Here is a 24,570-nt window from a genome sequence, read left to right on the forward strand (position 1 = left end):
GGAGGTGGGCTGGAGGCAGGGTGAGGGCAGGGCGGGGACAGACGTGTGGCCGCTGGGTGCTGGGGGCTTACTCACCGGAGCTGGGCCTTGGGGACTGAACCAGCCTGGCCGTTCCCAGCCGTGCCGCTCCTGGAACACACAGCCTCGGGCCAGGAGCTCCTGGTTGGGGGCAAAGGATGGGGGATATTGAACAAGCACACCCAGGCCTGGCCCGACCCCCAGAGCAGGGCAGGGAGTGGCCAAACCTGCCACCTCACCCCACAAGGGGCAGAGGGCAAAGAAGTCCTGATACTTGGAACCTGGCGTGGGCTCTGACTCCGGCCCTGGAACTCCCCCGGTGCCCCCACGGCCCCCGAGAGTCTCCAGTTACTTTCTCTGATGAACTGAACTGCAGCCCGCATTTCCATGGTGAAGCCCTAACCCCAGTGTGACACATTTGGAGAGAGGGCCCCCGCGGAGGGAGGCAGGGTGAAATGAAGCCCTACAGCTGGGGCCTGAACCCTCCTACGGAGGAGGCGCCAGGGCTCCGCCTCCATCAGGAGCAGACACCGCAGGAAGGCGGCCGTCGGAGAGCCAGGACGCCAGCCCTCGCCAGGAAGCGGTCAGGTTGACCCTGACCTCCCAGCCTCCCGAGAGAAATTTCAGCCTCCCCGTATCTGTTGTGGCAGCCCAAGCTGACGGCGCACCCTGTGACTCTGTGCTGCCACAGCCAGACACACACCCAGGGCAAATGCAGCCAGCGCTGGAAACAAGCCCGTGATCACGCGCGTTCCCAACAGCCAGGAGTGGGCAGAGCGCAGATGCCCCTCCACTGACCATCGGTCACCAGTGTGGTCCATCCAGACGCGACATTATCCAGCTTAAGAAGGAAGGGCAGCCTTTCACCTGCTACATCATAGACGAACCTCCGAAACAGCATATGCCCGGGAGAAGCAGCCCATCACTAAAGGCCACACAAAAGGCCTCATATTCCATTAATAAGAAATGATCAGAAGGGGCCAATCCGAAGAGATGGCAAGTCGAGTCGAGGTTTTTCCAGGCTGGGGGGAGGGGCAAATGGGCACATAATGGGCACAAGGCTTCCTCCTGGGGTGACGAAATTGCCCTGGAACTGGATACTGGCGATGGCTGCACAGCAGTGCGGACGCATCTGATGCCCCCGAACTAGACACGTTAGAATGATTAAAATGGCGACTTTCATGTTATATGCACCTTACGACAATAAAAAATTACAGCAGACACAATAAGGTAGCAGTGGTAGACTTCCTTGAATATAAATTTGGCTTGCAGGGGAAAAACACAAAAAAAGAATCTCCACTCTGATTTGAAGGATCCTGTAGCTGGGGATAAAGCCATCCGGCTGGCGAGGGGACCAGAGCCTAGATGGGGGCCCCGGGAGCTGCGTCTGGCAGGGCGCTCAAGCGCCAGGACCAGTGGGGGCCGGAGGCCCAGAGGGTCTGCGTCTCCCCCTCCCTGGGGACTGCTGACCCGGAGGGAGGGGGGGCCTGAGGTCACAGGCCAACTGGTGACACCCAGATGTGTTCTCGGCAGAGTCCCCTTTCCCAGAAGGCAAAGTAAGGGGCCAGGCTCTACGGAACGCGACCGTAGCAGCGGCTGGGATGTGTCACCAGGAGGGAGCTGACGAGGAAGAGGTGGAGGCGTGGACGCATGCAGAGTCCCCCCCCGGGGCTGGTGCTGTGCCCGCCACGTCCCCTCCAGGCAGAGCTGTGCACAGATGAGGAAGTGGGTGTCCGAGCCCCCTCCTTTCTGGTGACAGTCCCTGCTGAGCTTTGGGGTGGTGGTGGGGTTAACGCCCCAGGGCAGGCTGGGGGGAACCCGAGGCCACGTGTGGCTAAGCTTTCCCGCTGGCCAGAGAACGGGGCAGCCCAGGATCCATGACGTCTTTGTCCTGGGGAGGGGTGGCCCTCTGGGGTCCAACTCGGGGTCCTGGGAGAAGGAGGAGCCTTCGGTTTAAATGCTACCTGCTCCCGCCTTGCGCTGCATCCATCCAGTCAACAAACATTCCCTGGGCACCTGTCAGGAGCCAGGCTCTGTGCTCAGACTGGGGCACAGCTCCTGCTGGCAGGTGAGCCAAGCATGCAGCACAGGATGGGGGAGGCAGGAGGGCTGGAGATGGAATGGGGGTTTAGGGAAGGAAATGCGAGCCCAGGGAAGCTGCCCGGGTTATCGGGGAGCCAGGGAGAGTGCACAGGGGCAGGCCCCAGGGAAGGGCAGCTGACAATGGGTTTCATGGTGTAAGTAGGAGCTCGCCAGGAAGGACAGGTGTTCTGGGCAGGCTGCAGAAGCAGGAGCATGTCTCCTCAGCATGCTGCTGTCTGGCTGCACCCTTCTGAGGGGCAATTGCATGCACCTGCCCCGGGGACCCCTGCTCACCCTCCCCACTGGCCTCCGAGCCCACTCCGTCGGTAAGTGCCGAGAATGACATGTCCTCCCCTCCCCTGCCCTGCAGCAGGGGTGCCACGTGCGCTCTGTCACCCACCGCCTGGGCCCCTGAGAGCACCCGCCCGCCGGCACAGGGCTCGTGGGGGGCGTGTACCTCGTGCAGGGGGTCCCTCCTCATGTTGCGCCCGGCCAGGGGCTCATCGTGGGGGAAGACGATGGAGTAATTCTTGGCGTAGGACTCGTGGCTGCGCTCGCGGATCCAGCGGCTGTGGTCCGTGAGCGAGTGATGGAAGCGCCTGCCATGGATAGAGGGCCGGTCACCGTCTCAGGGAGGGACCTGGGCAACCGGACCGTAGTCCCTCCACTGGGGTTCTCCCTGGCTCGGATCTCCAGGGGGCGCCTGGCTCTCTGTTCTCCCCCCCACACCTTGGGGAATTCGCCCCCTGGCCTGCAGCCCCCACAGCCGTCAGGCACAGAGAGTGGGCACAGAGGGCACAGGGCTCCAGGCTGTGCTTCTCATCCCCGACCTGGGCCCTGGGCCCTGCGCGGTGAAGCCCGGAGGAGGTCCCCGGAAGCCCAGGTGGCCTGGTGAAAGTTAACGGGAGGGATCGCCAGAGTCTAGGGTCAGCAGACCTGACAGAGAGCCCCTCTCCCCCTCAGTGGAGGCAAAGAGTCAAAGTCACGGCCTGTGAGGTCAGACCCCTCCAGAGCAGTGCAGGTTCAGGAGACATAACAGCTTGTCTGGGGGCCCCGCTCCCGGGATGGTGTGATCGAGTTCCCTGCAGGCTTGTCCCCTTGCAGTTGGGGGGGACACCCTGGTGATGTTTGACTCCCGCCAGCAGCCCCCACGTTATCTCTTGCGGAGCTGAGAGGCCCCGCCCCCATGGCTGTGCCCCTCCCCCAGCCTTCGCATGGCAGAACCGCCAGGGCTGCACAACCGCCTTTCCACCTGGTCACCTGGTCTCCTTGGACCGGCCCTGGCTGCCTGAGCCAGCTTGGGCACAACCACGGGGCTGCGGTTACATGCCAGGCCCTGCAGCCTCCTCCCAGGCACAGCCCAGCTCTCAGTGCCCAGCCCGTCACTGCCCTTCGTCAGGCCCCCACCTCGCTCCCCACCTGCTGGCACCTCACGTGGCCTCCAGGGCCACCTGCTCACCAGCTGTGTCCCATCAGTGTTTCTGTCCCCAGGGGCCCTGTCTGAGCCTCGTCGGGGCTCACGGACCCTTGGTTTGCACATAGTTCTAGCCGGCGTGATCTGAGCCGGGCAGGGCAGCGGGGCTGCAGGTGTGAGAATTATTATTACAGACGTTGTTGGCAGTAACTCATTTCAGGAGCTCTTTTCCACGCAGGCCCAGGGCCGAGTGCCAGCTGCAAGAACCCTTCTGTCTGTCAATCCTCAGAGCAGCCCCACGTGTCGGGTCCATGATTTGGTTCGTTCCACATGACCAGAGACCTGCCTGCACCGAGGCCCGGCTACGCCGAGCCAGGAGCTGCCAGAACCACTGAACCCGGGCCTGGCTATGCTGGGCCAGGAGCTGCCAGAACACACCGCAGGAGCCGGGCCAGGGGTCTGGGGATGGGTCCCAGGAGCAGGCTGAGAGGGGTGGGGAGTTTGGAGACACACGGCAGGCTTGGGAGGGGCCGAGCCAGGCCAGGAGGCTGGCCCTCGGCTGTCCCGTCCATGGTCAAACATCCCCAGGCACCAGGAGGGGTGTGGCTCCGGGGATGGGACGAGGCTGCCCTCCCAGCCACTCTGAGAAGGGGGCTCTGGGGGGGCAGCACCCAGCTCAGTAGAAGCAGGAGCAGAGAGCAGCAGGGGAGGACCACCGCCGGTGGCCCCCTCAGATGGGGTTGCCCCTTCCAACCTGCACACGAGCGGGCAGAGGGGCCCGAAGCCAGGGGCCGGGGCCGGGGCCAGCATCCAGCCACCCTCCTGACATAATAAGGAGCAACTCTGCCCTCCTGGTTGCCCCCACCCCAAGGACTTTCCCTAAAAGCAACGGCGCACGTGCAGGCGCCGCCTATGCCAGGCCCTGGGGGAGGCAGCCCTACCCCGAGGCTCAGACCCACTCGGCCGAGAGGAGGGTCACTGCTCCCATTTCACAGGCGGGGAAAACGAGGTCGGAGAGGAGGAGGAACAGGCTGGAGCCACATGGCTAATAGGCATCTCCGCTGGGATGCGGAGAACCCCTCCGGGTCTCCGAAGGGGGTGCTACCACGGGCACCCACGAGACAGCTGCCATGGCCTGGAGGCCACCTGATGCCAGGTCAGCCCCAGGAGCCTCCCACGCAGCCCGGGGTCCAGACGTGCCTTGGACGCGGCCCTGGGCCCTGAGGACCTGGCACATCCCTCCCTGGGCCTGCCCTTGTCGTGTAAGACGAGGGGTGACCCTGGTCAGAGTTCGGCTCTGACCTTCCCAGTGTGTACGCAGGCGACCAGCGCTGCCTGCTTCGGGGGGTGCTCGGCGCCCTCACTTCCTGGCTTTGCCTCTCGCGGGGCCTGTGTCTCATCTGCATCCCCCGCTCAGGGCCAGGGAAGCAGAGCATCTCATTAGCTGAGAGGCCCGGTGCCAGCGGCTGGTCCAGGATGATGGTGGGGAGAGGGAGGGGGGCGCTGGCTGGATGTGGACGCCCCGTCAGTGACCGCTCGGGCCTGGAGGCCAGCAGCCGGTCATCTCTTGGGGTGCACTACCCAGGCCAGGGGGGTGGGCTGACTAGATCGCAGCCCCCGCCCCCACCCACTGGGCCCCAGCCCTCAGGGGCCCCCTCCCCAGACCCCCTGCCTTCCAACCTGTGACCCTAGGCCGGCTGGGCCGTGGCAGAGGCGGGAGCTCTGCCTTCCACCCACAGCCCAGCCACCGGACCCTCCCACTGAAGTGTCAGCTTGTGAGATGGGGGCTCAGACCCCCTGGGAGAGTGGCCCGCAGCCTGACTGCTAAGGCCGGAGGCCAAGTGGGCGATTCTGTCCATCCAGTTCTGGAGCGGGAGCCGAGGGAGGCCAGGGACACAGAGAGCCCTGCAAGGCTGGCAGCCAGCTCCCTGCCCCCCACCTGGCGCACTGGGTGACTTTGGGCCAGTCGCCTCCCGCATGGGCGCCTATTTTGCTGTTTGTACAGAAGGGGATTGGACCGGCCCATCCCTGAGGCCCCGAGCAGCTTTTATCATTTCTGGAACATTCCTCTCTTGGGAGAGCACGTGGGCACAGCCCCAAACAGGCTCTGAAGCGGAGCCAGAACAAACCACGCTGCGCTGGGCACCATGGAGGGGGTGGCAGTGGGGAGCGGGTCTCAGTGTCTGTCTGTCTGTCTCTGTCGGGGCCAGACACCCCCTCCTGTGGATGTCACGGCCTCAGGTCAGGAAGGGACGAGGTTAGCAGAGGAGCGGGGCGCACTGAGCAGAACCAGCGCTGCCCCCCACCCCACCCTGCCCAGCAGCTGGGGTCTCACAGGGAGACTGCCTGCCTCGGGGGCAGGGAGGGCGTCACAGCAGAGCCAGCTGAACACCCACAGAGGCCCCTCCGAGCTGCCACCCTGACCGCCACCTGCAGTGCTGGGGCCACAGAACTGCGCCAGGGACCAGACCCCAGCTCCGCCAATTCCTGCTGATCAGACGCTGCCAGAGGGCGCCTGTATCACTGGCCCAACACACAGAGGGCGGTGGGCAACCGGAACACCTCCCAGCTCTGATATCAGCACCCCCTGCCCCCCAAGCCTCAGCTCGGGTTTGTTTAGTGGTTCCGTGCACAGACCTGATTCTGAGAAGTGATTTACTTCCACGGACCTGCTCCCTGCTGCCGGTGACATTCACAGCACACACCCCCGCCCCGGGGTAAAGGGACAAAGGCTGCTCGGCCAGGGTCGGATTCACTCCAGCTCCTGGTGAGTGAAGGATGCTGCCTGCCCCCCCGACACGCACATGTCCTAGTTGGGACCATCCCAGCTCGGCCCCACCCCCTGGGCAGCCTTGCGGTCCCTCCCACTCCCTGCCCTCAGTGTCCCCATCTGCAAAGTGGGATCATGAGGTCCCGCTGCTGATCCCAGAGCGGTCAGGAGGATCTGGCAGGACCGTGGGACAGGAGATCCTGGACACTGTAAGGCTGTGGATCCATCAAACCCAGAGCCCCCCCGCCCCAAGCACCACCCACCCCCACCGGCAGCCTTTCTCCCTGTCCTTCCTTACTGCCGCCTCTTCCAAGAAGCCCTCTGGCTTTCAGGGAAGGCACTTTCCAAAGAGCCCTCCTTGTTGACCCCGCCTACCCCATCCTAGGGCAGCCCCCTGGCCCCGGGCCCAGCACACACTCGCCTGATGTCGTAGCCGTGCATGTCCTTCTCTGGGCGCCCGTGGACGATCCAGTGGGCCAGCTCCTGCCCACAGCCACCGCCCAGCATCATGCCTGGCAGGAGCGGAGCCACGGGTCTGCGAACCACCCCCCAGGGCCCCGCACCCCAGTTCCAGCCCTTCCCAACCCCAGGGGCAGCATCAGCCCCTCAGCCCTGCGTGTCATGCTGGGGTCCACGTGCCCCCCACGCCGGGACCTCACCCCCTCTTGCAGGCCTGGCCCGTCTCCACCCCTGTCAGGGGCTCCGGTGCCCCTAGACCCAGCCCCCCACCCCAGGGGAGAGGCCAACCCGCCCTCTCTCAGGGGGATGTTGGGGGCCGGGGGGGGGGAGGTGAGGCTGCCCACTCACCTGCGCTGTTGAACCCACAGCCCAGGAAGAACCCGCGGAGCTCGGGCGCCTCCCCCATCAGGGGTTTGTGGTCCGGCGTGAATGACTCTGAAAGGGAGAGAGAGCCCTCAAGCTCCCTTCCAGCCACAGGCTCCTGGGTGGGGTCTCCCAGGAGGGCAGTCACGGAGGCCAGGGTGGGCAAGGGCCTCCTTCCTCCAGACCCCCGCCCTCCTCAAGACCCAGCTCCATGCCGCTTCCTCCAGGGAGCCTCCCTGATTGCTCCTGCCATGTTCCCCAGCTCTTCTGCCCCTACTGCCAGAACTTTCGACCTGAACTGGGTTCTGCCTGGCGGGGCCGCCACTGTCTTGTGATCTTGGCCATTCTCTTGCTGGTGAGCCCCCATCACCATCTTCCGGCTGTGTCCCTGCCGGGCATTCTTGCCCTCTAGGCGCTTGATGCATGTTCGCCAGTGCATGAAGGACTGTTCGATTCTTTGGGAGAGGGGACCAAGCCTTCCGCTCCCATCTGCGGCCAGCCTGCCCCAGGCCGAGGCCAGGGTGGGGAGGGAGAGGGCCCCTCGGGCACAATTATGAAGAGCTGGCCTTTGTAGCCATGGTCGCGGTTCAAACCCGGCTTGACCTGGGCTCAGAGGAGCCTTAGTTTTGCATGTGTCAAGTCGGGAGCCTGGGACTCACCACGCAGGGCTCTGAGTGGGTCCGTCTACAAACTGCGCAGCCCACCTGCGTGAGGCCAGCCCTCGGCCGGGGAGGCAGCTCCAAACCAGACCAGTGCCACCCTGGGGGGGCTGACGGGAGGGTGGGGGCCTCAGACACATGTGTCAATAAGCAAAAAACAGGTGTCTGGGAAGAAAGCACAATGGACTAAGGGCTCTGGCGGGACGGGAGGGTGGCCGCTCCTGGCCGCCACCCTGGCGCCATCAGTCCCCCGGGTCACAGATGAGGTGGCCGCGCTGCACGGGGTCTCAGTCGCCCCAGCCGGGTCCTTAGCCTTGTGCACGCAGGTCACAAGCGCAGACGGGCCGACCCCGGGCTCTGCTCTTGTGTCTCTGAGCTGAGGGAGGCCGGCCAGCCCCTACGACCCTGGAAGTTCCAAAGATCTCGGCTTCCCTCGACCCCCCAGGGCAGAGAGGCTGCAGGGGAGGGTGGGGAGGGGTGGGAGAGGAGGGCAGGGCCCAGGGGCAGGGCCTCGGAGGCCCCAGGAGGGGAGGGAGCCCCCTGAGAAAGTGGCAGGAGCTTCCCGGAGGGGAGGGAGTTGGCTCTGCGAGGGGCTGGGGGAGGCCAAGAGGGCCCAGATGGGGTGAGAGGCTGTGGCCGCGGCTTGGGGGAGGTGAGAGCCAGCGGAAAGCAGGGGAGGCTGTGGTTTTGTTCGGGGATGGCCCAGTGAGCCCTTGGGGCTTGGGGCGAGATGGACTTGTTTCCAGGAAGTTCTGAACAGGCCCCCCCACCCCAGGAATTTGAGGAGCACGCTGGCAGGAGGGGGGTTTGGGGGGCGAGGGTGGTTGGATTTTTAACAAATGACTCAAGAGGATGCAGCACCGAAGGGGGGGCCCCCACCTGGGCTCTGACTGACCGACCTCAGAACGAGAGGTCCGAGGTCCGCCTGCCCCCAGCTTCCCTGCAGTCAAGGGGGCCTGGGACTGCCCTGTCCTGTCCTGGAGGCCGAGGGCCATTGACCGGCTCGTCCTCCCTGGTGAGAAGTCCTGACGTCCCCTACAGCCGGGAAACCAGGCCCAAGCTGCCCCAGTGGGCGTCACGGGCCATGGCCCTCCGTCTAATTAAGACGAGTTTGCTCCCGGGTTATTGGCACTCCCGGGATTTCTGCAGGCCTGGGTTTCTCACTCTCAGTCCCACGCCAGCCCCGGGAAGCTGCTGGGGCCTCTAGTCATCGGCCCAAGCCCGCAGCCTGGCCCCCCAAGTCCCCTGTGGCTGTCGGGGAGCTCCATCTGCTTCCCCCAGGAAAGCTCCCTTCTCACCAAAGGCTCCTTCACGAACCGAACAGATGAAAGCAGCAGGGGCGGGCAGCTGTGTAGACGCCAAGTGCACCGGGAAGGAGGGGGCTGGACACCCCGGCAGGCCACAGACTGGGTGTCGGGGCCTCCCCTCCCCTGGCCTGGCCTGCCCCTCACCCCGCCTCGGACAGTGGGAGAGGCTTTGCCCCCCCCCCCCGTGGGTTCCCGCCGCATGAGCTCTGCCCGGCCCCCAACAGGCGCCCTGCTCCTCGCAGGCCGGGCGCAGGGCAGGTGCTTGGCATTCGGGAGCTGAGTGGACGTGGTATGAGCTCCTTCACACCAAAGCCCCCTTATGTTGCCCCTGGGCTTGCAGTCTTATTCTGGAATCTTCTTCGTCTGCACACAGCCCTTGAGACCCAGCTCAGACTGCTGGCTCCTCACTGCCCACCAGGATCCCTTAGTGCCCTGGGCAAAGCCCACGATGGCTCTGTCCCAGGGTGGATTCTTGGAGCAGTCACCTCTCCCTGAGCTGTGAGCAACTTGCGTGGGGACGGAGTCTAGCCTGGCCAGCGGGCCTCGCGAGAATAAACTAGAGGCCTTAGCGGATGCTTCAGCTCTGGGGTCCGAGCCTTCCCCTGCTGGTGCTCCAACCACCTGAGCACTGGCCTGCGGGGCAGGGGCAGGGGCAGGGGCAGTGCATGGCCAGCCAGGCCGCTTTGTTCATGGCCTTCCGCTCCAGCCTCCTTCAGCTCTGCTTGCCCGGGGTGCGGGGGGCGGCTTAGGCCTGTCCACACTGTGTGGGTGTGAGACCCTGTCGGCCTGGCTGCCGAGGCCGGAGAGCAGAGGGGGGAGGCCCATCCGGAACTGGGGTCGGAAGCCCTGTGAGCATGGCCCCAGGATGGGGCTTGGCCTCCTCTCCTCGCTCAGCCTCACAGGGACCTGGCGGGGAGGCGGGGGGCTCATCCCATCTTACAGACGGCCACACCAAGTGCCAGGGACAATAACGGGGGACTGAGGCCGGGAGGGGACATCAGGAGGGGCTCACACTGGGGTGTGGGGAGAGGCCTGGCCGGTGCCCGTGGGCAAAGCTCTGCCCAAGTGGAGCTCAGGCCCTTGGCCTGCTGGGAGGAGGAAGGGCCGCCCCGAAGGCCCCGGGCGGAGGCACGGCCGTCCAGGGGCGGGCTCGCCTCCCCCCTCACCTGGGCCGCAGACCGTGGACTTAATCCCTGTCTTCTCCAGCACCGGGACCCGGTGGATGGCGCCTTCGATGTGCTGGCCGAACACGTCCCAGTCCAGGTCGAAGAGGCCAAAGGCAAACTTGTCTGACACCTGGGGAGGTGGGCAGGGACCTGCCCTGTGACAGCCACCCCGTGGGAGTGGCCACCCCTGTCTGGCCAGCCTCCGAGGTTAGGTGGGGGACAGGGCTGGGCTGGTCTCCCCTCCCCACCCTGGGGGGGGGGGCAGTCTGCTCCCCGTTCCCTCCCGGACCCAAGCCCACCTGCTCTTCCCTTGATTCTTGCAAAGGCCCCTCTCGGGTCAGCCCGCTTCCCACCCTCCTTCAACCCGTTCCCCTAGGTCAGCTCATGCCCTTGCTTGTTCTCCAGCCTCCGTGACCCTCCACGGCCGGCAGAATCCTACACGCGCTGGCCCGGCCCGCGTGCACCACTGGCCCAAGGCCACACGAAGCTTCCTTCAGTTCCTTGGAAGGGCAAGCCGGAGGGGACCGCGGGCCTTCACCTCCACCCGGGGCAGCTCCTCCGACGCCCTCTGTCTGCAGGCCTGTGCTCAGACGTCCCCTCCTCCGGGAGCCCTGCCCGACCACAGTCGGAGGACATCCTTCCACTCGGGCCTCGCGAGGCTTATCTTTAACCTGCTGACTTCACTCGGTCAGGTGGTGAGTTAACTTCACACTCAGATCATCCTCCAAAAGTGCGTTACTTCCTTGCTTATTTATTCCGTGTCTCCCCACCAGAATAAAGGCCTCTGGGGAGAGGGACTTTTCTCTTGGAGTCCTTCTTTCTCCCTAAAGTAAAAGAATGTCTGGCCCCAAATAGTCATTTTATCATCCGAGTGGTAGACCAGACACATGATTACGGAAGCTGGGGTGGCCAGCTCGAGGAGCCTGGGGGTGCTGCTGGGCCTGTCTCAACCCCAGGAGCTGCCAGGAGAGCAGCCCGGGCCTGGGGGAGACGCAGCTGCAGCCGCGGGGGATGGGGCGGGCATGGGACTGTTTACTGCTGGACAGAGGGCTTCGGTGTTTGCACAATCTCCCAGAGTCGGTATTTCACATTCTGCAGCCTCTAACCATTGAGGTTTTGTCACAAGCCCTGCACCAGCCCGGGGCCTGGATCTGCCCATGTGCCCAGGTCTTCAGGCATCAGAGAAAAATGGGTTTGACCTTGTAGGGGGGAGCCGCCACTTCCCAGGTGAGCATCTGGGAAGACGCTTCTCCTCGCTGAGCCCCAGGCCCTCTCCCGAGCCCTCGTCTCTCACCTCCTCCCAGAAGACAGGGTTGGCCTCATAGCCGCCCACAGACAGGGCGTCCCCTTGCAGGCGCAGGTAGACGGAGGCGTCGTGGTCGCGGACATTGGGCATGTTCTAGAAGGCGGAGTAGAGAGGCCTCGGGGTCAGCTGCGAGGGCGAGGCGGTGGGCCCAGCACCTCCACCCGGGGTCACGGGCCCACGCTGGGCCCATAGCACCCACTCCTCATTGCAGGACCCCGAGGATAGCGTGGACCTGGGCCTCGCCCTATGCAGTGGACAAACCACCCCATTCAATGCTCCCCCCAAATAGCCACAAAGATGGGGAAGGGAGAGAAAAACAAGGTACACCCCACGGAGCTAAGACAACAGGGGAGTCGACAGCAGCTCTCAACCAGCCCTGGGGGGGGGGTGAGTGGGGGAGGGGAGTGGTGGGCGGGGGAGGGGCAGCACCTTGGCTCAGAGGCGGAAGAGCCAGGCCAGTTTACCACCTCGGCTCCCTCCAACCTGTAGAGGCCAAGTCTGGGGCAACCCCAGGTCCCTGTGCAGGGGGCAGGGGTGGGGTGTGCCAAGTACACATGTGTGTGCGCTCATGCTTGTGCCTGAGTGTACAGGTGTGTGAGTAAGTGTGAGGGAGCCTTTGCAGGTGTGTGAACAGGAAGACAGACTCAGGTTTCTTCCAGGCAGATGGACCCAGAGCCCCTCTGTCCCTGCCCCTGGAGCCCTGAGGTCTGTCTCTGGAGAAATGGGTTCCCAGAGGCTGCAGGCTCGGGGGAGGGGAGCAGAGGGCTGCTATCCCCCTCCCCGCTTGACAGCAGATCCCAGGTTCTTCTGTGGAGACACTGGGTGGCCTGGGGACAACTCCAGACACTGATGCTGAGGTCCCTCACCCACTGAAGAGAAGGGCTTGCCCCTCAACCCCCTACAAGAGGCTCCCCTGTGCTCCCTGGTCAGCCTGTGGAAATGCCCTCTTCAAAGCAAAACCGCGATGAGGTCCGCAGAGATCTGAGAGGTGTGGTCCCCGAGACAAGGCGCTATGGAAAAGGAACAGTCCCAGATCTAGAAGGAGGTTTACGTGAGATACGACCATCGAGGTGAGAAACCCTACAGGGGGTTGGATGAGGCCAAGAACATCTTCCAGATGTTAGGCTAAAATGGATAAAGGCATGGAAATCGGGAAAGGGGAAAAAAAATAGTGAATTAAAAAGTCAATCCTGAAGGTCTGACAGCCTCTTTACAGGGTTCCAGGAAGAGAAAACGGAGTAGAAGAGAAGTCAAAGCAAAAATCCAAGAGGATTTTTTCAGATTGAAAAATCGGAATCTCAGTCTTGGGCCCACCAAGTCCTGCGACTGGACCAGGCCCACGCTGTGGTCAAGTCAGGGTGGGACATCAGAGCATCAGGCGAACAGGTGGGTCCTCAATAAAGGAGCAGCATCCCTGGAGGCTGGACCACCTGGAGCAAAGTCCTCTACCCTCTGACAATGATTTTAGGCAGAGTTCTTGACCCAGTCGATCCATCCGTCAAGCGTCAGAAAAGAATAAAGACTTTTTTTCAGACATTCCTGGGCACAAAACATTTCCCTCCCACGTACCCTTCTCAGTAAGTGTCCAGAGACGGTGCCATGGATCCAGAGAGAGCAGATCCCAACAGAAGGGGGTGAAGAAGGTCCCGGGGAGAGGCAAGCAGAGGCTGAGGAAAAGGTCAGAGGCAGCAGCAGGAGTCCTCCAGGGAGGGAATGGGAGTCACAGACTTTATGCGGTTTCTCTGCTGTGTACGAGAATGCAGAAAATAGTATCCATAGCTGTTTGACAGATCTATTGGGATGTTCGGGGGGAAGTTGTGACAGTTGTGAACACAGACGCAAGTATCCTTAACAAAATATTAGGAAACTGAATCTAGCAACATGTAAAAAGGATTATATAGCATGATCAAATGGGATTTATTTCAGGAATGCAAGGTTGGTTTGACACCGGAAACTCAATCTATGTAATGTACACTCATACCGATAAAGGGTGGAAGTCGCTATTTCAATAATGCAAAAAAAGCATTTGAGATTGGAGTTTGGGACTCATCGATGCAAGCTATTATATATAGAATGGGTAAACAACAAAGTCCTTTTGTATAGAACAGGGAATTATATTCAATATCCCATAACCAACCATAACAGAGGCGTTCCCACTGTGGCACAGAGGAAACGAATCCTACTGGTGTCCATGAGGATGTGGGTTCAATCCCTGGCCTCTCTCAGTTGGACAGGGATCTGGCGTTGTTGTGAGCTGTGGTGCAGATCCCAGACGGAGGCTATAGCTCTGATGCAACCCCTAGCCTGGGAACTTCCATATGACTCGGGTGTGGGCCTAAAAAGAAAAAAAAAGAAAAAAGAGTAGAAAACCATCATGGAAATGGAAAAAAAGCATTTGATAGAATGCTTTCGTGACAAAGCATCTTTCATGATAAAAAACACTCAATACTTTGGAATATAAGGGAACTTTTTATAAAAGGTAGCTGATAAGAAACCGCAGCAAATACACACTTATTTTCAGGTTTTCCGCTAAGACCAGACCAAGAAAGATGTCCACTACCACCACTTTCATTCAACAGTGTACTGGGGGCCTTGGCCAGAGCACCAATCAGGCAGGAGGACGTAAGAAAAAGCATCCAGAAGAGAAAAGAAGTAGTAAAACCATCTCTCCCTGCAGATGACGTGATCTTACATATAGAAGATGCTACGGAACCCACGAAAAACGATTACAACTTATAAAATAGTTCAACAAGGTTGCAGGACACAAGGTCAATATACAACCAACAGAAACCATGGTATTTCTGTACCCTAGCAGTGAACAATTGAAAATGAAAGTAGACAAATAATTCCATTTATGATAGCATCAAAAATAATGCGATGCTTTCAAATACATTTAACAAAAGAAGGCAAAACTTACGCTCTAAAAATTAGAAAGTGTTTTTGAAAGAAGACGTAAATAAACAGAAGGCCCTCTCATGTTTACAAAACAAAGACTTGCTAAGAAGATTGTAGTCCCTAAATGGATCTCCAGATGCAACACAGTCCCTACCAACATCTCAGCTGGCTTCTTGGCAAAAGTTGACACACTGATCCTAAAATTTATACGGAAATGCAAGGGACCCAGAATAGTCAAAACGGTCTTGAGAAAGAAGAACAAACATGGCAGACTTGCACTCTTGATTCCAAAACTTACTACAAAGCTACTGTAACCAAGACAGAGCAGTACAACTAGACACACAGAGATCAATGGACTGGAACCCAGAGTCCAGAGACAAACCCTCACATTTGCGGTCAAGCGATTTGCCACAAGGATGCCCAAGGCAGTTCCATGGGAAAAGCGGAATCCTGAACAAATGATGCTGGGATGCTGAAGAGCCACCTGCTAAAGAGCGAAGCTGGACCCGTTTCGCACACCGTGCACGAAGCTGCATCAAGCTGGATCAGAGACCTAAGCACAAGACCTAAAACCACACAATTCCGAGAAGAAATATAGGAGTGAGTCTTTGTGACCTGGGTTAGGAAATGCCTTCTTAATTATGACACCAAAACCACGTGAGCCTCGAGAAAAAAATACCTAAGTTGCACTTCATCAAAATTAAGAATTTCTGGGTGGCCAGCAATATTATTAAAAAGGTGAAAAGAGGACCCACAGCATGGGAGAAAGTATCTGCAAATCATAAATCTGATGAGGCACTTGTACCCAGCATGTATGGCGAACGCTTCTACGTCAATAAAAAGATGGATAAGCCAATAAAAAAGAGCAAAGTATCGGAACAGCGGGTTCCCCAAAGAAGATATGCAAATGGCCACGTAAGCATCTAGTCGTTAGGGAAATGCAGCTCCAAACTTGGAGATACCCCCCTCCCCCCGCTGGGATGGCCAGAACCGGAAAGGCAGCCGCAAGTATTGCTGAGGATGCGGAGAAGCCCCAACACTCACACACTGTGGATGAGAAGGCAAAATGGGGCAGCTGCTTCGGAGGACCGTCTGACAGCCCCTCGAGCAGTTGAACACGGTTCCTCCACGCCTCGGCAACCCCACTCCAAGGCATCTACCCAAGCGAACTGCAAACCTGCATCCGCACAGTGACTCGCAACGGCGTTATCCACAAAGTGAAAAGAACTCCGATTCCATCAGCGGACGGATGGATAGATGCACCGCGGTTCACATGGGGACGCAACTGAGCCATAAAGAGAATGAAATCCTGTACCTCACGCGTGAGCCTGGGTAATGTCATGCAGACTGGAAGAAGCCAGTCGCAAAGGGCCGCGTACGATATGATTCCATTTCATTAAAAGTCCGAAGTGGGAAAAGCCATGAACACGGAAATCAGAGGCGTGACCTTCGAAGTTGAGGGAGGGGTGGGAAGTGGGATTGATAACGTGTATGGGTTTTAGGGACAGAGATGATAAATAGATAGAATTGGTGATGGCTGCACACAAAACAGAACAACTGGGGGGGAAAACTATGAATGACTCCAGGAAAAACAAAAAGGTGGACATTATTTACTCGGGAGTTGATATTTACAGAGTGGTGATCCTGCAAATACTGACGACGGATTCAACTAATCAAGGCACAAATAGACAAAACGAAATCATTTGAGAAAGCCGGAGCGGGAGGAGGCTCCTCCCTCCACTGGGGTCCCTCAGCCCCTCTCTCTGTCACCCTGCCCTGGAGATGGACACATCGGGGGTGACCCCTCTCTGTGCCCCCTCTCAGGACAGGCGAAGACCAAACAGGCTTCACCTGCAGAGCCTCTCCCGGCAGCTCCAGTCTCCCAGGTGTCTGGCTTTTCCACAGAATTGAACTAAGAACGTCCACGTTGAAGGACTGCTGTCCAGAGGCCCACGGGAAGGTCTCGTGACGACGCTTCAGCAACAGTCCCAATGATCTCATCACCGCCACCACCACTCCAAAAACAAAACAAAATGCAGGAGCACCCTCAGAGCAGGAGAGTGGGGACCCCTGGTGGCCAGGGAAAGCCATGACTCCTGTCCAGCTGGATCCGTGTCCCCAGCGCCTGGCCTCAGAGGGCCTTGCACGCGCAAAGCTCAGCCCTGAGGCGTCCATGGGGTCACTACCCTCTCCAGGGGGAAGCCCACCCCATAGGGGTGACCCTGGTCCCACTGGAGTTGCTGCTCCGGAGCTCAGCCCATTCCCTTCCGCATCTCTTGGCCCCGTGCCCTTCCAGATCCTGTTGGCTGCTGCCTCCAGGAAGCCAGCCTGATGCTCCAGCCTTTCCCGGTCCCTCCCTCTGAAACACCAGCTATGGTCCTCACCTATTGGGCACCTGCTACGGGCCAGGCTCTGTGCTCAGCCCTGAATTCGGCCCATCACTTGGTTCCTCCCTCAGCACAGCCCTATGCAGTAGCTACAATTAGTGCCCATTTTGCAGAAGAGGAAACTGAGGCTCAGGTGCACCTGAACAAACCTGGCTGGGTAACAGAGGAGGCGGGGTGCAGACCCTGCGCCTGGGCCTTTTCCCACTGCTCTGTACCCCGCAGAGCAGATTCGGCAAGAGCAGGGGGAGGATGGTGGAATGCCAGGCCCTTGGCAGCACCTGGGTCACCGCACTTGAGGGACACAGAGACCAGGCCCAGAGAGGAAGGGGGAGGTCACAGAGGAGCCGGGGGCAGCACCCGGCTAGGACCCAGGACTGGGTCAACTTCTCAGAACCGGGGGTTCCTGGGGCAGCACAGCCCTCTGGCCACCCAAGAATAAAGATGATGTGGCTCAGGTGGCCAAGACCTGAGCCCTCAAGGGCCACCCCAGGGCGCCGAGGTCCCCAACACCGCAAACCCAGACCTGAGCAGTCGTTGCCCTGCAGTGCGAGACCGCCAAGCCGTGGGGGCTTCCTGTCAGACGTGGACGGGCCAAGCATCAGAGGTCCCCGGCACAAACCCCAGAGACCTGACTGTGGGACCTGCCTCAGCCTAAAGGAGCTTGTTCCCTGATGGCCCAAGAGTCAGACCACGTGGGAAGTCAGGGCCAGGTTCATTCTGCCTCAGGAGGGGCTGGCCTCCCCCAGAGCCTGGGGAAGCTTTGCCCCCAGCCCCAAATCTCTTTTCTCCTATAAAGAGTCACAGAGTTTCGGGGACTGGTGGCCCTTTCCTGCTGGCCCAGTGCAGCCTGGGGCTCCCAGAGGCTCCCAGGTTCCCGGGTAGAGCAGTGTTTGTGAATAACAGGAGAAACCCCAGGCTCTGACCTTGAAACTCACGAAGGGGGTCCCTGGCCCCACTCCCCTGCTTCTTCCTGAAAGGTGCCTCAAAGCCAAGCCTGGAGAGACTAAGCCCCATCCTGGGCTCTGTGGATGCCCTGCAATCCTGCTCAGATACAGCCCTGCTCTGTGCCCCAGCTTTAGCCCAGCCCCCTAGAACCCACTGCGGTTGGAGGGCGACCTCTGGTGGCCACCAAGGATATTTCCCCCAGAACCAGGACCAAGGATTCAGCCCACCAACTGGCGGGGGAGTCCTGTCTTTCCCAGCGTCCTCCCCTCCCCCAGCGTGGCACAGAGCAGCCTCGGGGGAGTGTGCCGGGTTACGGTAAACTCATCCATGAACCCAGGAAATCGGGGGTGGGGGCAGGAGCGGGTGGGTCCCCAGCCCTGCCCCAGCCTCCCAGCCCCTCCACGGCTGGGTCCACCCAGCGGCCAGCCTGGGGACCAGAGGGAAGCCAGGCCCATTCAGGGCAGGGATGAGGCTCCTTTCTGCTGGGTTCTGATTCAAAACGAGGTCAGTCTGGCCTCTTCCTCTGCCCACCCCCATACTCCAGGGCCACTTCTCTGAACTGCCCGCAGTTTCTTGACTCCCCTTCTCTGCCTCGCCCATCTCTCTCCCACCCTTCAGATCTCGAAGTCCCTTCAGACACAGCTTCCACCAGGAGCCTGCTCTGTCCAGAGACTGGGTGTCCCTGGAGCCCCTGTGCTTGCCCACTGGGGGCCCCTGTCAGCCTGTTTCGAAATAAATAAGTATATTCACTTGTTTGTCCTCTCCTCCCAACACCCCTGGGCAAGAATGAGGTCTGTATCTCTGTTCTCACCCCTGTTTCTAGAATGGGCACCGAGCTGATCCAGTCAATGTTTGATGGAGAGAGGGGCGGGGAGGGAGGGTAGGATGGGCTGATAAATGGATGGGTGATAGAGAAATGGGTGAAGGGGGAGCTGAACGGGTGGAGGGAGATGGATGGATGGATACACGGAAGGATGGATGGACAGGTGAATGGATGGACACACAGGTGAACCGGTGGATGGATGGATGACGGGCTAAGGGGGGAGGGAGGGAGTGAAGGCTGAACGGTGGAGGGACCGCAAGACGACCCAAGGGAATGAGTGGGCGGACCCTAGACGGATGGATGGGGGAGAGGGGGTGGGAGGGAAAAGGGATAGATAAGAAAAGGAACGGACGGAGGGGAATGGGTGGAAGGATGAAGAAGGGATGGCTGCAGGATGGCTGGAGGGAAAGAAGCGTGGTCGATGACAAGGCGACAGGAAGCTACCAGCCACCAGCACGGGAGCAGGGACAGAGGGAGGAGAGGGGAGGGGTGCACAGGCAGAGGTCTCCAGCGCTCCCGGGAGGTTCCAAGGGCTGGTGTCCTCTGAGACGCCCCCAGGCAGATTGGGGAGCATGCAAACAGTCAGGGGTTCCCGGAAACGCCTGGGGTGCAGAGCGTGGCAAAAGCCAGACAGGCCACGCCCTGCGGAACAGGCTTGAGCATCCACGAGAAGCCCCGCCCCGAAGGCCAAGGCCCGTCAGCAGCCTGGAGTTGGGTCTGTGCTGCTCCATTTCATTGTCACACCACCCAAAACACCTGGTCATGTCAGTTTCACAGATGACGTGACCGACACTTGGGGCAGTGTCACACCACCCGCTGGGGTTCAGAGCCAGGCCCCCGCACCACCCCACAAGCCAGTCTCCCACAGCCTGCCATGGCACCTGGGGCTGGCTTCTCACCTGGATCCCTTCAATGCGCTCGGTGACAACGTAGGCGTGGTGCATGGCCACCAGCGGGACCTTGACTCCAGCCATCCGGCCCACGGCACCTGCCCACACTCCTGCGGGCAGAACATGGACAACTCAGCTCTGCCGGCACCCGGTGGGCACTGGGCGCTTCTGCGGGCCTGTATGCTGTGGGGCCCACCCTTGAGAAAGGCCAGGCTTAGGGGGCGGCCAGGGCAGCACTCAGGAGCCAGGAGAAAATGCACTCCCACCTGCACAGTTGACCACACAGGGCGTCTGGATGGAGCCGTGCGCTGTCTCCACGGCCGCGACCCGCCGCACCCCAAAGTCATCCGTCCGCACACGGATGCCCGTCACTGGGCAGTTCTCAATGACCTGGGAGCGACAGGAGCTGCTTCCGAAGCCACACAGGCTCTGAGCGCACTAACAACCCACCCTCTGGACACCCCAGCCCCACGGGACCGGGAGCCCTGCCTCTGCGTGGGCAGGCCTCACGTGACACCAGTGGGGAAAGGGCGCCACCACGGGGCAGAATCTAATCCCCCATGTCCCTCGACCTGGGGATTTGTCCCCACATACAGGGGCTCTTTTTTGTAAAGAGATTTTAAACAAGGAGGTGGGGGCTCATTTGATTGAGAGGTGCCTATGGTAAAAAGTCACATGTGATGCAATTTTGCTCCATTTTTTTTTTATCTTTTGCTTTTGGGGGCTGCATCTGTGGCATATGGAGGTTCCCAGGTGAGGGGCTGAATTGAAGCTGTAGCTGCCCGCCTACACCACAGCCACAGCCACGCAGGATCCTTAACCCACTGAGCAAGGCCAGGGATCGAACCTGCATCTTCATGGATAGTAGTCGGGTTCGTAACCCACTGAGCCATGACAGGAACTCCCTGGCTCCATTTCTTTTTACATAAACATCTTCATAGAGAAATACTTGGACTAAAACTGAAACATCAGCCCTGGTTACCTCAGGGCGCTTCTCATTTCTTTTTGCTTATTTGTCTTTTATTTTTCCTACAGCTATGTGTATATTTGAGACAAAAGAAGATAAAAATTACAGGAAGAGATTTGGGGCAGGTTCACCTGTCCTGCAGGGCCGGGACCTCGGGGAGGGAGGAGAGCTGCCACGGGGACAGACCCAAGGCGGCTGGCTTTGCAGCATCGGATCAGAAGGCGCGGAGGTCTGACCTGGCCAAGGTCGCATGGCAGCGAGAACAGCACGTGATCTCTTGCCTTCTGCTCTTGGGCTTCTTGAGCAGGAGAGGTGGGCTGGATGCGGGGGACCCAGGGCCAGGTGGCCATGGTACCTGTGCTCCCCGGGCAGTGGCAGCCCTGCTGAGGGTGGTACAGGTGCCGGCGGGGTCCATGGTACCATCGTGTGGCACGTACAGCGTCCCATAGAGGTCGTCCACGTTCATCAGCGGGTACAGGGCCTTGGTCTCTGCTGGGCTCAGCACGTGGGACTCCACGCCGTAGGCCTTGCCCAGCTGGCAGGAGGAAAGCAGCTGAGCCCTCAGGGAGCAGACCCCTTCCAGTCACGTCTTCCCATCTGAGCCTCCAAGCGTCAGCTCTGGCCCTGCTTCCTCCAAGAAGCCTTAGTGGGCCACCAGGCCCTAGCGGCCCCCGTCCCCTGGGCCAGCTCCCGGGAAGGATAAGGAGCACAGCGTCATGCTCAGAAGCAGGCTCTGTGACCTTCCCACCTTCCCATCCAGCTCTGACAGGACCCATGTGACCTGGGGGTATTGGCTTAATGTCACCTGGGTGAATAGGTGGTAGTGGTTTATGTGGTTGACACGTAAGAGTTTAGACCAGTCCCAGGCACATCAGGACTTATTACATAAAACAAATAAAAATAATGCCCACAGGTCTAATATTTTGAGCTTGAGGACCAGGTTTGCTGGTCAGACCAGCTCCCCAGAGTCCCCCGTGGTCCTCTGCCCCAGGCCCTCCGTGTGGCAGACCACACCCCCAACATATTGATTGGCTCAAGGGCAGCCAATCAAGTGTCCTCAGGCATCTGCCTATCAGGGCAGGCTCCGCCCAACTGGGAGCTGAGCCAATCAGATTTTCTCTCCGAGCATCGTTAATGAAAAGTGGCAGAGACTTCACTGAGCTGTCATCTTGAGCGGACCTTGAGCCGAAAGGCTGGCTGGATGCCTCTGGACGCCTGAATCCCAGCAGATGAGTGAGTAAGGGGGGAGGAGGATGGGAAGGGAGGGAGGAGGCAGAATGGGGCCACCTCCTAACCCCGAGACCCCGCCGGTTCTAATGAAGCCAGCTGCCCCTGCCTCCGTCCTGACACCCCAGGGAGCTCAGCAGCCCTGTGACAGTGAACCTGTGCTCCCCACACAGCCAGCTCTGCTCCCTGTGCCCTGAGCGGGTATTCAGTTGGCGCTCAATATGGGAGGAAGTGCTGGAGGACTGTCTCACCCATGACTCGGAATTTGGGGTCCAAGCCTGGCTGCTCTGAGTGAGGAGACAGCACTCCCCCCCACCCCGGTCTCCCCCGCAACCGCGTTCCCTAAGCCCCAGCAGCAGTGCGGAGAGAAGGGGGGTCTCTGCCTCCTGGGCAGTGTGCTTTCATCACTCATCCCATCTTCTCTGAGAGCCCTGCCTGAGGACAGCTCCCAGTTATTGTGCTTCTCCTTCCTCCTCGCTCTGCGAACTGTGCTGTGCTACACGGTCCTATTTCAAAGGCGCGAATGCCGAGGCTCAGAGGCGTGTGTCTCTGGTGGCCCGGCCAGCAAGGGTGGCACCAGGGCCCGCACCGGATCCGTCAGGGGCTCCCTCTCTGCGCCATGCTATCCCGCCCCCGACCGGCAGGGGCGCACCCACCGACATGAGCCTCTTGTACTCGTCCAGACGCTGCCGGTTGGACGCAATGAACAGGCCCCCGTTCTGGATCCAGCCCGTGTGCAGCCCCGTCTCCTCCTCCAGGTCCCGGCTCACCACGCGCCTCGTGTGGGCCAGAAGCTCCACCTCCACGTCGCTGGGCCGCAGCTGCCACAGCAGGCCTGGCAGGGGCAGGAGGGTGGGGGGCGTGAGGGGCCGTCAGCCCCCAGCCCGGCGGCGCTGCACCCCCCTTCCCCCAGCGGGTCAGGGCTCCCAAAGAGTAGGCAGTGGGCCCGGGGTTTCTCTCCAGGCCATGGAGAGGGCAGGTGAGCAGATGACAGGGTCAAAGCTGCGGTCCAGGACGGGCCTCCCAGCCCTTGGGCAGCTCAGAGAGTGACAATGTCAAAGGCTCCTATTTATCAAGCACCCACTGTGTGCTGGGCCCTGAGCTGAGCCCGTCGCAGGTGACAGAGCAGCCCCGTCACCCTGTGACTTTTTTTCTTTAATCAAAGAAAGACACCGAATCGTTCCGTGCCCAAGATGACAGGGCTGGGACCCCAACCGAGGACCAACTGACATCCAAAGGCAGCCTCTTGGCCCACGAAGCTGCTCCCTTCAGAGGGGCCTGTGCGAAGAGGGAGGGCCAGGGGGAAATTACTGCCAGGGAGAGGCCGTGTGGGCCCTGCGGAGCTGGGGCAGTGGGAGGCAGAGGCAGTGGTGTGGGTCAGCCGTGTCAGCTTTCCAGATGAGTGATGCCTGAACCTCTTCCCGGCTGCACGTTCAGGGACCTCACGCTCGTGAGTGTGACATCGGCCACAGGGCGTGTTTTCCCCACAGACACTGGCAAACTGAACCCAGGGTTAAGGCAGAAAGTTGGCTGCCTCCGGGGGGCATGCACACAGTAGGTGCTTAATACGGGGGTGCACACAGTGGGTGCTTAATAAGGGCACGTGCATATAGTAGGTGCTTAATACATGCCCGCTGGCTAGTTAGGAGGATGAGAGTCAGGGGGGACACGGTTCCGTGTCACTCCTGATGGTCCCTTTCCCCGATTGTCCTCTCCACCCAGGGGACAACCCCCCCCCCAGGTGGCTCCACCCACAGAAAGGGCTTCTGCTCTTTGAACCGACAGTGGCCTGGGCACCCAGCCCTGGTCTTGGCTTCCCCCTCCAGGGTCCCACAGGCCACATCAGCTCCCTCCTCCCATCACAGCTCCTCAGAGACGGGGCAGGGTGGGGCGTGGTGGCAGGAACGGCCCCGTCTGTCCACCTTCAGAGGACCCCGCATCTTCTCCATGTCCTTCCCCTCTAGCTCAGTGGCCTCCGGTTGTCAGCCCAGAGCTGGCACCTGCCCGAGTCCAGACCCTCTGCCCCCGCCTGCACCTGGGCCCCTACCTGCCGTGTGCCAGGTGGTGCCGGAGGTCAGCCGCTCCCGCTCGAGCAGCAGCGCCCCGCTCACGCCCAGCTTGGCCAGGTGGTAGAGGGTCTGGCAGCCCAAGCTGCCCCCGCCGATGACCACCACGCTGGCCGCGCGGGGCAGGGGCTGGCTCAGGCCCTGGGCCTCCGCTGAGGGCTGCTGAGCCTCTTTCAGGGTCCGCTGGTACGGCACGCTCTTCTCGGTGGTGGGGCCGGTCCCGCCAGTCCGGGGACGTGGCCCCAGGCCCTGGGCAGGGTTCCGGTGAGGACAGGTGGCGGCCAGACGCAGGGCTCGGCTCAGAGAAGCCATGGGGACTCGGCTCCTGCTGGGGAAAGAGTCGGCCGCAGAGGGCCACAGTGGGTGCTCTGTCAAGTAGGAGCCCAGGGCACAGTGCCCCCATGCTGTCCTCTGTCCCCTGCCTCCTACAGCACGTGTCCAGCCCATGGGCACCGAGGGCCTCACACGCCCCAGACTCTGGCCAGGACCCTGGAGACCACAGTGAGGACCAGGAGGGGGCGGGGTGTGTACACGGCAGGGGCGGGGTCGCAGGGCAGGTGGCGGGAGCTCTGAGGCGGGGACAACCAGCCTTCTGGTGTATCCAACACGCCCTCTGGGAAAACTCCCAGACAGAAGTTACCTCTGCCTCGTTGGCCCCAGAGCCCTTTGGGACCCAAGACAGAAGGTGAGAGAGGCAGGGGGTCTGGGCCTCCGGCTCCCTCGGGCCATCTCAGAATCCAAGTCGGGGCTCAGGGGATGGGTAACCAGCCTCCCTCCTCCTCAGTGACCTCCCAGCAGCCTGCAGGGCTCACTGCGCATCCCTCCT

General features: G+C 60.7%; 1 protein-coding gene across 10 annotated transcripts in view; it reads right to left on the reverse strand.

Annotated features, from left to right (window-relative positions):
* Positions 1–24,570, reverse strand: part of SARDH (sarcosine dehydrogenase) — a 64,814-nt gene that overhangs the window by 38,948 nt on the left and 1,296 nt on the right. For 6 of the 10 annotated variants that reach the window (XM_021090840.1, XM_021090542.1, XM_005654605.3 and 3 more), the window contains 11 exons: positions 23,726–24,072; positions 22,335–22,513; positions 20,807–20,986; positions 19,751–19,874; positions 19,494–19,594; positions 11,533–11,637; positions 10,239–10,368; positions 7,092–7,178; positions 6,706–6,796; positions 2,558–2,699; positions 76–159 (listed from right to left, as the gene is read on the reverse strand). In XM_021090840.1, the coding sequence (XP_020946499.1) occupies positions 76–159; positions 2,558–2,699; positions 6,706–6,796; positions 7,092–7,178; positions 10,239–10,368; positions 11,533–11,637; positions 19,494–19,594; positions 19,751–19,874; positions 20,807–20,986; positions 22,335–22,513; positions 23,726–24,056 (1,554 nt within the window). In that variant the 5' untranslated portion in view covers positions 24,057–24,072. The remainder of the gene's footprint in view (positions 1–75; positions 160–2,557; positions 2,700–6,705; positions 6,797–7,091; positions 7,179–10,238; positions 10,369–11,532; positions 11,638–19,493; positions 19,595–19,750; positions 19,875–20,806; positions 20,987–22,334; positions 22,514–23,725; positions 24,073–24,570) is intronic. The other 4 variants (XM_021090823.1, XM_021090883.1, NM_001253922.1 and 1 more) reach the window with 1 other exon arrangement.

Source organism: Sus scrofa, chromosome 1, assembly GCF_000003025.6.
Source record: "Sus scrofa isolate TJ Tabasco breed Duroc chromosome 1, Sscrofa11.1, whole genome shotgun sequence".
NCBI lineage: Eukaryota > Metazoa > Chordata > Mammalia > Artiodactyla > Suidae > Sus > Sus scrofa.